This window comes from Triturus cristatus, chromosome 3_2 (assembly GCF_964204655.1).
Source record: "Triturus cristatus chromosome 3_2, aTriCri1.1, whole genome shotgun sequence".
Lineage (NCBI taxonomy): Eukaryota > Metazoa > Chordata > Amphibia > Caudata > Salamandridae > Triturus > Triturus cristatus.
The window spans coordinates 166,549,176-166,561,786 of NC_140584.1; the positions used below are offsets into that span (position 1 = coordinate 166,549,176).

At 44.9% G+C, this 12,611-nt stretch overlaps 1 protein-coding gene across 1 annotated transcript in view; it reads left to right on the plus strand.

Annotated features, from left to right (window-relative positions):
* Window positions 1-12,611, plus strand: part of PCSK7 (proprotein convertase subtilisin/kexin type 7) — a 199,066-nt gene that overhangs the window by 166,638 nt on the left and 19,817 nt on the right. Inside the window, exons 9-10 of the mRNA XM_085647442.1 lie at window positions 1,082-1,220; window positions 2,161-2,261. Of these exons, the coding sequence (XP_085503568.1) occupies window positions 1,082-1,220; window positions 2,161-2,261 (240 nt within the window). The remainder of the gene's footprint in view (window positions 1-1,081; window positions 1,221-2,160; window positions 2,262-12,611) is intronic.

A 12,611-nucleotide genomic window follows, 5' to 3' on the forward strand; every position in this document is an offset into this window, starting at 1 on the left:
GAGGTTTGTGCACGATCCAAATTCTTTTTGGGCAGTTCTTCATTACACATCTATACGCATGGACATCTATATACTACACTTTCTTACTCCATTCTCACCCTCTAGCTGGAAAACAATCTAACAATGGAGTCGATGCCCACGTGCACTATCAACGAAAGGAGGAGTCACCTTACCTCGTTACTAGGAAACACTTTTGCGAAGAAAAACAACTTGCAAACATCCTGGCCCAACACTAGATGGCAGGAATATCTAAAGCATGTGAATCTACACCTCTACATGCCAAGAACAGATGCTTACTGGGTAAGTAACATTATCCTTATTGCACAAGAACTGAAGTTCTTAATAACATAACTGAGCACAGTACTGGGTCAGAATGGTATTTCTAGAGAATAAGAAACACGCAAATGACTGGCGTCTTGGAAAGTGAGTCACGGGCCCAGAGCCAGGAATGCGCAAGTGCTCCCAGACAGATTTCCCAGACAGTGGCACGTTGCCCATGAGTATGGACTGAAATGAGGCTAGCGAGGTGGGAAGCTTAACTCAATCCAACTCACTTTTAAGTAGGGAGCCAGGGCTGCTCTTATTATCCTGCCCAGTAGCCCCCATTTTTCTTCTGTTGGCGGGCGGGGATTGAATTTATTTTGGAGGTTGATTTAGCACTCCCATTATTGGTTTTAGTGCTGTTTACTCTACTGGAACCTAAGTCCTCCTCGTTCTACACCTGGTTGACAAAGGCTCATTCAGGCGGAGCTAGACAATGCTGGGAAAGCCTTTCAGATCTAGAATGGAGGCACTGCTTAAATAAAAAAAATAGGGTAAGCAATTAAGTTTGAGGCAAATGAATCCAAGGATATAAATACTAGTGCAGACTGAGACACATATTAGGATATATGTGGCTTGTCTGGTTCTGTCCCTACTCTATCAGCCTTTCTAAAGCATGGCCTTATCCGTAAGGCTGGTTTATGCAGCCTTTCCATGCCAAGCTCCATGGTCCTGCAGCATGAGCCTGCAATGCAATAACTCCTGCTTATCTTTGGACATTGGGGAGCTTCTCTTTTTACCACTCTCTTCCTATTCACAGATTGCTCTGCAGCAAGGGGTTATAGCCGGCCGCAGGGGCTTCGGAAGCATTTTTGTGGTGGCCAGCGGCAATGGTGGACAGTACAAAGATAACTGCAACTATGATGGCTACGCCAACTCCATTTACACGGTCACGATAGGTAATGTTAGTAGGTCTGTGCCGTGCTGCTGAGGACAGTGTGGGAGTGTCCAACCGATGTGTGTCACAGCAGACTGGGCAAGAAGGAAAGGGGGGATAGACATGGGTATTATATTATCACTCTGCTTATCATGGGAATGTGTGGCCCCCCATGTCACTGGATGCTTTGAGAGACTGTTGTTACAGCGACACCAAAGGCTGAGTGTGTTCCTGCAGTATCACTGATGGCCGGGTAGGCATGCAAGTTACCCTGCAGTTCAACTGAGATCGTTATGGCTGATTGTCTGTCCTACTGTGGCACTAAAGGTTTGTGTGCGCGAGCCTGCAGTGTCTCTGTAGGATGTCTTTGGCATTGTGGAGCTACTTTGTCTCTACAGATAGTGTGGTCCTGCAGTGTCTTTGGAAGTGCGACTCTCCTAGTGATGCGTGTGATGTACGACTCTTATTTGCTGCTGTGGGTGGTGTGGGAGTGTGCAGTGAACATGTGTATATATGATCCTGCATTTTTACCATAGTTGTCTGCCAATGAGTAGAACTGGTGAGTGATTTCTGGCTTGGAGCTTGGTTACTAGATATTCAGGATGGTGGAAGTGGTTTAAATCTTAGTACTGGCTGGTCTCGATGCAGTGGGTGCTTGGTGGTCTTCTGGGGATCCCTTGCCAGTGATGGTGACTTGTATTGAGCAAAGGTTTCATCTCTAGAGAGGGTGATTTGGCATGGTCCTGGATAGTTGTAAGTACTTAATGGTCCCAGTGCCACCTTGAGCTGGGTAGGTGCCTGTTCTGGGTATAGAGAGTAATCTGGAAGCTGTTTGTATTTTCCCTCCGTTACGATGAGCGTTATTTATGTTCCTATTGGTATTATTTATTATCTTGAGTATTCTGGATAAATTGACTCCTTGTTTAATTTATCCAAGACCTGATCTGTTATATGTTTTCCAGGTGCGGTGGACGAGGAGGGTAACATGCCCTTCTATGCTGAGGAGTGCGCATCAATGCTCGCCGTCACCTTCAGCAGCGGAGACAAGCTGATGAGAAGCATTGTGAGTGGAAGGAAATGACATGCAGTGCTTTCCTCGTGCTCTGTCCTTGCATCCCCTGTTTTTCTCTCTATCATTCTCTCTGTCCTGCACTCTCCATTTTGTCCTTTCACCTACCAGCCTTGATCAGTTTGCTTCTTCCTACCTTTTATTTACTCCGTCTCGCTTTCTCGCTTCATTGCATCGTCCCTTGCTGTCTCACTCCAGCTTTTCTACCTCTTTCGCTCTTTCCCTTTTCTCCTTTAAATGTAGTTTCCCCTATCTATAGTCGACAATTCAGTGGAAGACTGAACAGGATATTGATGTACAAGGGGCCGCTGGCTTCGATTTACAAAATCAAAGGTGCAGGTACCTTGTGTCTGACATGTAACTCGAGCCTTCCATCTTCTGCAGTTGGAAGGGAGATTAATTTTTTTGTTTGCGCCTGTTGACATACAGATTTCCCTGTGGTTGGGCCTCCATGCACCCCTAACACTCCAGAGGTGGTGACATTGGGTGCCAAGAGAAATGGGAAATGACGTATTGGTGCAACAAATGGGTAACAGTCATGGAGGTGACAGTGTCCAGCATGGCTCCCTCTGATCCGTGAGAACAGGTTGTGGTAGCAGTGTGTTAGATGGGGTAGGTATGTTGATGGACTCTTAGGTAGGCCGTGTTGGAATCTTGGGGAAGGATATGCAACAGTGTTTCTTTTCCTGCTATGCATTTGTGGTGTGTACCAAATAGAAGAGTCCAGTTTGCGTCCCTGGAAATCTGGTGTGTAGATCTCCATTCCCACACTGGGCAAGACCTACTGGTATAAATGATGGATTACCTTCCTTCACCTGCAGAGTTAAGATGGCAATCCCTGTGGCTTGTGACTGGTGCCAAGAGACATTCACAAGCAAGAAAGTGCAGTCCTATCCTATGCAAATGCTGAAGTTTTTTGTACTCCGGTAAGTGGTAGTGATAATGGGTCCAAACACTGAAATGACAGAACATCCGCTCTGTAGAGAACTGAACTTAACAAACCAGCTGGAAATAATAGGATGAAAAGAAACTTGGTCGAGAGGCGGATGCCCACTTTGACTTAGAAAGCCATGAAAAGTAGCTACAGCGGTGCAGTTAAAAAAAAAAAAAAAGACATGTAAAACTATCACAAAACAATACCTGATCATCTGTGGAGCCTTTGTTGAGGTGCATTGCTTGGGCTAGGGAACAAGATAACCAGAGATTCTGGACCCAGAACAAAACGATATGAATGTTCGCTGCATTTCAACTAAGAATGCTACATGCAGCAAACCAATCCTTACAGGTAAGTCATGTTTTCCATTCCAGCAATCGCATAAGCAGCAGCTGATTAACAAGGCTAGAACATTGTGTTAAGTTTGCTGTAGCCAAGCCCCATACTGATAAGATGTAAGCATATGAAAAAACATGGAAAAGAGCAAACCTGTAGTCATAGGTGCACAAGATTGCTTAGTGCAGTGCAGAAGGTTTTGCACAAAACTCTGTTATTAAGCGAAAACAGTGGATGGTACAGCAGCTTGGCATGCCCCAAATCACTGCAGTGAAATTAGATATAGAAAATATAGCATTGCTACCCCTGCCCTTTAGAATTTGAGGACTCTTAAAATTACAACAATAAAAAGCATGCAACATAATAAATGACAGTGACACTCTTTGTGTATAAAATATGTTGCAAATTTATTGATTACACAGGATGGGTTAGCTAACGGGCGATCCGTGTGTCGACGGTGAGTTCCTTGAGCAGCCGACTCCCATCCTGAGAATGCTAGAGCTGTCCTGTGGGTGTTTTCAGCACCAACACATTTAGATTCTTTACAGCTTGTTCTTTTACAGTGGGTTGCCACCCTCCTTTTGACTTTACATCATGCTCCTGACAAGTCGGAGCGAGTCACCGGATAATCTCTGGAATTTATCTGTCCCTTGAGGGATTAAGGAGCGCCTTTGCATCATCCCCGGCCCGCCGTAATAATTCTAGTGACCTGAGGGATTTCTTTTGGCTCCAAGATCCACTGTCCGGAGGGCTTTTGGATGTTTAAAGCTTTAGGATTGCCCTGTAACTCTGCAAAGCCTACTGGATGGCACCTTGTGATAACTGAGGCCGCTTACCTGTGCTCCCCTCACATTTCCATTAAGTACAGCCAGCCCTTTCCAGGGCATCCCCAATGCTTAGCAGGAAAATGTCCATATGCACATCAGACAAGTGTACTGAATCTAGCGCATCTGGACACCTGTTAGGCTTATCACACGGTGCTTGACACACAGCTATTGACACCTGCAAGTCCTGTCGCACCACTGCTAAGTGTGTTTCAGGACACCACCAACCCACCCACCATCCCATTCCACCACCACCACCACCCCCCCACCTACCACCCACCTACCCACTCACCTACCAACCCACCTACCACCACCACCACCACCACCTACTACTACTCCCAGTCAGGCTTGAGCACATGCTCGGCTCACCTGCTAGGCTGATCCCAGGGCACTGAGAACCTGCCAGTCTGATCTGAGCTGTATGCCTGACTGGTGGATTACATAGCCCTGGGTACCAAGCAGACCTATCATACGATGTTGTGCACCTGCCACGCCTATCACACAGCAAGGAAGACTGATTGGGTCCATCACACGCTGCTGGGCGCCGAGCTGTTGCCTTGCATCTGTGCTTTTTCCTTGTAATTATATCGACTCCATATGTAACTCCTGCAACTGCTGCTGTTTTTTGTATATTTTTTGAGTATACTGTTGCTATTGTATCTGTGCTAATTCCATGCAACTGTGTTTACCTCATAGCAATTCATGTAACTGTTTCTTTGCTAAATATGTAAAGCATTTGTGCTTACACCATGTAATTGGATCTATTACATATGTAACACATACAACTGCTACTGTTTATCGTTTACTTCTTGTGCATACTGTTGCTATGTGTCTGTGCTTACCACATGTAATGTTATTTACTCCAGATGTAACTCGTGTAATCTGTTACTTCAACAACTATGTAAAGCGCTCAGATACCTTCGGGTCAAGTTTGCGCTATACAAAACTCTATAAACAAACAATAATCAAACTGCCTCTTTGGAGCATGGGTAGCATGCCTATCACACGGTGCTTGCTGGGCACCTACCATGCTAACAACATGTGTGCAGTTCAGGCACTTGCCAGTGTAACCAAATATCACTGCATCTCCAGGCACGTTTGTCCTTGTTCTGCCGATTCGGAGTTTCTCTACTCTGTTATATAAAAATGAAAAAAAGAGAATTTTATATTCGCTTGGAACTTCAAGATGAAGCTTTTGAGCTCACAGGTTTTCGAGGTGTTTCTCCTTGTGAAGAATACCAGTCTTAAAGCTGACACTTAACCAGTCAAGAAAATCTGTCTGCAGGGCACTCAGCTCAAGTACCGCAGCAAACATACAAACCCCAGGAGAAGTTGAGAAATAAATAAGATGTCATCCGGTGCGGCTCTGAGCCATAGTTTGACAGTTCTGGCTTCCTGCAGGGATATACTTGGCATTCAACTTCTGTGGCTTTTGGCGTTTTGATTGAAGGACGCAGACGGGACAAGCTGCAAATCTGGCGCTTGATCGCCACACTTCTCAGTCCTGCCAAGTGTCACACATCTCGCGTTAAACTAACGCATTTTAAGTTAGATTACAGCATTGTCGCATGTAAAACTATTGTCACGCAAGTCAGCTTACATAGAAGCTAAGTCTATTACCGATTTTCATAGTTTGTAAAGTCCGATATTTCGTATGGTTCTGCTGTGCTTTGATGGTACCAGGCTGGTTCACCCTAATTGGACGGTGTTTTGCTTGTGTGACTACCTCGCCCAGCACTAATTGGTCAGTATAGTACTCGCATGCGTGCAGCCGTATGCCGTGCTCAACACAGGGGAGTTACGTTTACTACTAGTCTCAGCAGTGCGTGCAGTGTTGGTGCTGCTAAAAGAAGAAAGTTAAGCAGTCCTGTTGAAAGACAGGGACCGAAAAGGATTCAGTCGGATCAAGCAGGATGTTTTCAGTTTCAAATCCCTGCTGCAGCCAGTGCGGGCCACCAGGAATTGCAGCCGCCGGAATTAAATTAAAGGACAATGGAGTCCTCCTCAACACGCGCTGTCTTCCCATGCTGGGGGTGGGGCGGAAGCAGGAGTGTTCTCCGGAGGCTGACAGCGTGCCACGCCATGCACTCTTCAAAATGTGGTAAGTATTTCACATTTGATTAATGATCAGTTTTTCAGATAAAAGTGTCAACATGTAGCGCAATAAGACGTAAATTTCTGTCTAAAAAATGAGACATTCGAGGTCGAAATTGTCGATCCTGTGTTGATTTACTACAATTTGTGCTAAAATGAGATTCTGGTTCAAACAAAGACCAATCGATAGCAGTGATTCTCGTAAAGGTTCGGAACATATATTCCCAGTTCACATCTTCGCTTCCACTGTTACAGGGGCCAAAGGAGCTGTAATCAGCTACTATAGTTATTTGAAAATGAGATAAGGTTGACGGAGATTCGAAGTAGTTCCGTTACGCAGATATAAAAAAAAAATGTTGACCAGGAGAAGAGACGCAGCATACCAGGGGCAACATAAGCTGCGAGGCAGTGTAGCATTCTCCCTAATGAATCCGGTCCGAAGAGGCAGAGTGATGCTTAACCGTGAATGAACTACACTTTGAACAGATGTTGAACATTCTGACCCTAGTCTGAAAAGAGCATGCTGTTCCATCAGAGCTAGATTTACAAATTCACAGTCCACTGCCGCAGATTAGATGCAACGCAGTACGCAGTGGTATACAGAGAGCAACATCCGAATCATCTAGGTCTCTGTGCTAGCCTGCTCCCTTTGCTCTAGCAGGTCTCTACAGCACACCACAGCACTGTCCACATTCTAAGCAGCTGTCTGCAGGGAGAGTATCTCCACAGACTGCAGCCACAGTGTACAGGCCGAGCAGCGGAAGTTATTGCCCCAGCACTGACTCCATTGTTAAAGAGAACGTGGGGTTTCTTTCTGGGGAAGAGATAGATTTGTCCCGTGCAAGTTGACTCACCAGTAGCGCAGAGGGTTAATGTGCCTGCTGCAAAGAACGTGCATCATGCATATCACTGAACCTAATGCTAAAAAGGGTTAGTTTATGTAGAAATTTATTTTTATTAGCAAACCCAACCCCAGCTACTGTGGTACGTTTTTAATCCTCAGTTTGTGCTCCTCCAGATCAAACATTTAAAATATACTGCACAGTTACACAATTGCTTTACTGTACGATCAGTTTGCAAGGTTACTAGGGAAGTGCCCTTCGACTTCAGCTGCTTCAACATCTTACAGTTTTTCGTTGCGTATATATATAATCTGCTTCCCTCGTCTTCATAGCTTTATTTTGCTCGTGTGAAAGTGTCACTCATAGTCGTTGAATGTGACTCATAATTAAACCAAAATTATGAAAATGTCACACATAGGCATTCTGAAACCTTGGCAGCTATGACTTCTCTGCATATGCTAGAGCCTCAGATCACTGTGTACTGGAGTCCTGCAAGACATTCTCGGCCTCCCATCCTTTCCTACATTGGAAAAATGGGTACCTTCATTGGGTAATAGTAACATGTTATTTACAGCATTTAGACATGACAGTAGTGTGTAATAAAGCATTCTGTAAACACAAGGTAATCCATGCTTAATTTGAGCAGGTGGTTTCCGGTGTTCGGCACCTGCACTTAGTTTCCGGTGCTCAGCACCGGCACTTAATTGGAAACACCACACTTATAACACTGCCACATGGTGGTGCTGCTCATCTAATTTAGAGATGAGCAGAACAACGGTTATTACTAGAATATAGATTTAAAATTACTAATACCTGCCTACCTATTCTCAGTGGTCGAAGTGGGCGGGATCGGCAGGGCACGGTGTGCCCCTACTTCTTTCATTTAACCGATTCTGTTCCCCTACATTTTTTAGCTAAACATGCGACCCAGAGCCAGAAATAGCCAAGGCCCACAAATAAGGCTTGCGTGGCAGTTCTGGAAAGCAGGACTGACAGAAAAGGAAAAGGACTCTGTTTCTTCCTTCCTGTACCTCCTGGAGTCCATGGGTTTCAACTGCTTTACAGATTTACTCAATAGAATCATTACCTCACTCGACTATTGTAATGTTTGTATGCGGGCCAGATGCATCAGATAGTAAGATATCTCAGTGGGTTAAGGAACTTGCTGCAGCGATCCGTGTGTAATCAAAGTCCTTGCTTTCTTTCAAGCTAATGGAATAGCTCAGTTGGTCAGAGTGTTTGACGCAATGCACTGTGCGTGATCTTTGTTACATGGTTGAATCCTAGCAGAGTGCTCCGTGGGCTCGCGCATTTGTTAGAGATTTAGTGACCACCTGTAGGGCATAGGTTCTGTTACTGATAAGAAAGTGAAGTGTGTTATGCACATGCTGCAATCATCTGCATGTGTCCGTAGCATACATTTGAATCCCTGCAGGGCCAACTCGTGTTTTCATTCTTCAGAGGGCGATCAAACGAGTACCTTTTGGAAGTGATTAACGCAGTATTTAACGCTAATTAAAGGGTAGTTAACAATTACTTTTATGTTCTATGCCGTATATGTGGACATTATTGGCTGAATGTTCAAACACACTTCAAATATATGAAATATATTGTCCATTCAGGAGACCTGTTTTCCGTACCTGCTCTAGAGGTGAACTGCAGCACATTTTATTTTTGTATGTCGATCACACAGCTCTGTTGGGCCCTAGCTGACGTGTTCTCTTGTGCTGCAGCCCCCCGACCTCACACTCCAACTCCAAGGATACTTAAGTGCTTAAGATAAAACTGGCACTGTGTGTCCCCGGGTCAGTGGTTACAGAGAGGGCTGGGCCAGCTCTCTGCACTACTCTCTTGTGGGCTGGGCAAGCTTTGGTCGAGCACAAGAAGGGGTAGATCTGCCTATGGTGGCGAGAGGGAGTAAGTTGGTGATGCACCCTTCCCAGGGCTGTGCAGTGTGGGGCCACCAGCTAGACTCAGCCTCAGAAACATGTCTGCTCCTTTCAGTCAGATCACTGAATGCCCGCCCACTCCCGTTTGTGTAACAGACTGACATATCAACCACTCAAATTAATTTCATATTTCACTATACTAATTCGCCACTAATCTTTTATGGGTTCCGGAGTAGCGTGCTAGTTGCCAAAAAAGCGCTTCAACACCCCATTCAGGGGTAGCAAGCACTATATAAATGCAAAGCTTTTTCCCTCTTCTATCCCTACACTATCCTTCTTAATCCAAATAACTGACTAACATATCCACCACTCAAATTACTTTCATATTTCATTATACTAATTCACCGCTAATCCTTTATGGGTCCCGAAGTACCGTGCTACTCGCAGAAAAAGTGCTTAGACGCCTCGTCAGGGGTAGTACGCGCTATAAAAAAATGCAATTACAATACAATAAAAGATAGAGTGGTCTCAAAATGGCAGATTGATTTTATTCAGCAAAACATATTAGCGCCACTTTACTAAGTTTGCCAGTGAAGCGCTACTTGTTTTCTCATCTTTCTTTGAACAACATTCTTTTCCATGGGTAGGGAAGGGCACCATTCCTGGGGGTACTGACTCGGGTTGGGTGCGTTATGTTTGCAAGTATATTATGTTTCTAAAAGCACTTGCTGCCTCCTTCCAGGCCTCCAGCAATTTCGGAAACAATAAAAATGTAATGATAACTCCGGTGATTAATGTTCTTCCTAGAGAGAGATGGAGTTTTGTCAAGGGGAAGTTTTGACTCGTGGAAAGGTAGCGCAGAGGGTTAATGTGCCTGCTGCAAAGAACATGTGCCATGCAGATCACAAAGTGCACATAATGTAAACAGGTCAGTGGGTTACTGCTTTTGTCAGAGAGATCATTTTCTTACTTGCAGTTTATGTCAAAATCCTAACATAGAATAGTGATCTATTAACTGTCATCTAGGAGCTGCAATCATACTGCAAGGTATACATTAGAGCGTTATGTTTTCCCCCAGTCTTTGACTATCCTAATGTTGCAAAGGGTGTTCATATGGATAAAATCTATTCTGATTATTAAAGAGAACCCCAAACCATGGTATTACGTTCTAAATTCAGAGTTTGTGTTTATCCAGACCAATCACTATTAAACTATACTTCCTACTAGTATAGTGTCATGTGACTCCTACACCTTGTAGTACTTTTTCTTATGTATTTCCTATAGAGAGATTTACACACATATGATTGATTGTCTCTCTGTAATGTGTAATGTAAAGTGCTCTGACACCCTACACTGGTATCAATGGCGCTGTAAATCAAATGCATCTGAGCGAGACAGTGGTTATGGAGACTCGAGGGGCACTGTTAAAGGGTGGTAGTGAGGGAATCCATGGTGGAGGGAGTCATTAGGGGCACCAACAAACATTGTCGCAAAGGGCTCCACCAGCGTTAACGCCAGCCTTGCCCTTGAGACCAGTCCGCTGCAGTCATTGGTACCTCCATTGGCCTTGTTTCAGCAGCAGTAGGTGCAACTCACCAGGGGTCGGTGATGCAGGATTTGCACGCACACCAAACTTAGTTCACAAACTTCACGGTCTCTCTGCTTCATGCACAAGCACTTTAAACATGTGCTGCCTGCTTTAGGACCAGTGTAATTATGTAGCAATGGAGGACACAATTATTCTGCAGTGTGGACTAAATTACGCAGCAAAAAGAAGCTGCAGCATAATGCTGTATATTTTCTGCTATTTCATTATTTTTACACTTGCTAACAGTCTGCAAAGATTTTGCCTTATTAGTAGCAGTGCATCATACAAATGCAGCAGTGAGAAGCGTGATCAGTCAACCTTGCAAAGGGCTGTCCACTTCGCAGAAACACAAGTCACGTTTGTTTGTAACTTTTGATCCGTTTGAGCTACAAACAATTTATTAGTTAAAATCGTTAAATTATACAGCAGGTGATGCATTATGTGGCAAATATTGCAGAGCCGTAATTGTACAGAAAACATTTGCAAACTATGATATTTTGCCATTCATGCTTGAACTGCTCTTGTGGAAAAAGTGCTGATGACAGAAACTCCATGGCTGGGAGACAAATGGCTTGCGATTCCACTTTTAAGCACATTTGGGACATTCTGTGATTGGAAACAAATCCCACTTTGTGAATGTATTTTAATGTCAATAACTCATATTAAACCTTAAATAAGCGTGTATCCATTGGTTGAATTAAATAACGTAATAAGCTGTAACTGGGTAGTAAAATGCCAAACAAACCTCTGACTCCGCCCACTGACCCAATCCTCGGGTTGTTTCCGCCCCCTGATCTCCGCCCACAGTTCCCCTACTGCCCCCCCCCCCCCCTTCCCCATTGCGACCACTGCCTATTTATTCCTTTAGCTTTGGGGATCTGGAATAACATGATCTGTCGCATTTGCAGGTGGGAGAGACGGTTAGTAGTTGTTTAGGTTTCGTCATTGGCAGCGATGACGGGGCAATGGGTGGTGCAAGCTGCAGTGACCTCCTGGTCAGGCCCCCGGCACTTCTTATTTTACAACTTAAGCACTGAAGTTAATGTTCTTTAAAAAATAACCAGCCGGTCATGCAGTCCTCCAGTGCTAGTGCTGATTGGATTTTTCGATGGGGAGGGTTGCACTCGTCTCTGGTCCCCTTGGTAACATGGCCACCTTTCCCATTTGGTGGAGCCAGAATGTGGCTCCTGCGACGACTGTGCCCACTGTGAGCTGATATCATCCATGCCGCACCTCTCTCACTTGTCGATGACGTAAACCTGTATATAGATAAAACACAGATAACAGTATACAAAGCGTGCCTGTTTGCCATCACGCCACCTCTGTTTGTTAAATATTTGGAAATGCCTAGTAATCACAGCAGAGCTAATGTCTCTGCTTCTGAATGCCACCCTCTGAAGATCCGCGCACGGCGTTCCCTTCTTGGGAAGAAGATTCCAGAATCCACGTAGCCTCGCCGCCGCCCGCGTGCCGCTTCCCTCCTATCCCAGCATCCTCCCGGCTGCCAGGAAGCGCTCACAAGGACGCATGCAAAGCGGCTCCCCCCCTATTGGAGGGGTGTGTGCACAATGCTTGAGTTTTTTCAAGCGGTACATGTTCCTTTGAAGGGAAGCGTGTGGTATGCTGTATTTATTGGAACAGGTGTGTTTCGAAAGGGACTCGCGCCCAGGGCTGTTTTGTTACAATGGGTCCTCTCTCTCGAAGGACCACGTGTGCATTATTACTTTCAATATGGAATAAATCCAGCAAACACTTTTTGTTGTTGTAAAGATAATTTGTTTCTCGAAGTGACGCAGCCTTTAGTTAGAACACTTACTTGTCTGTCAAAGAGACACGT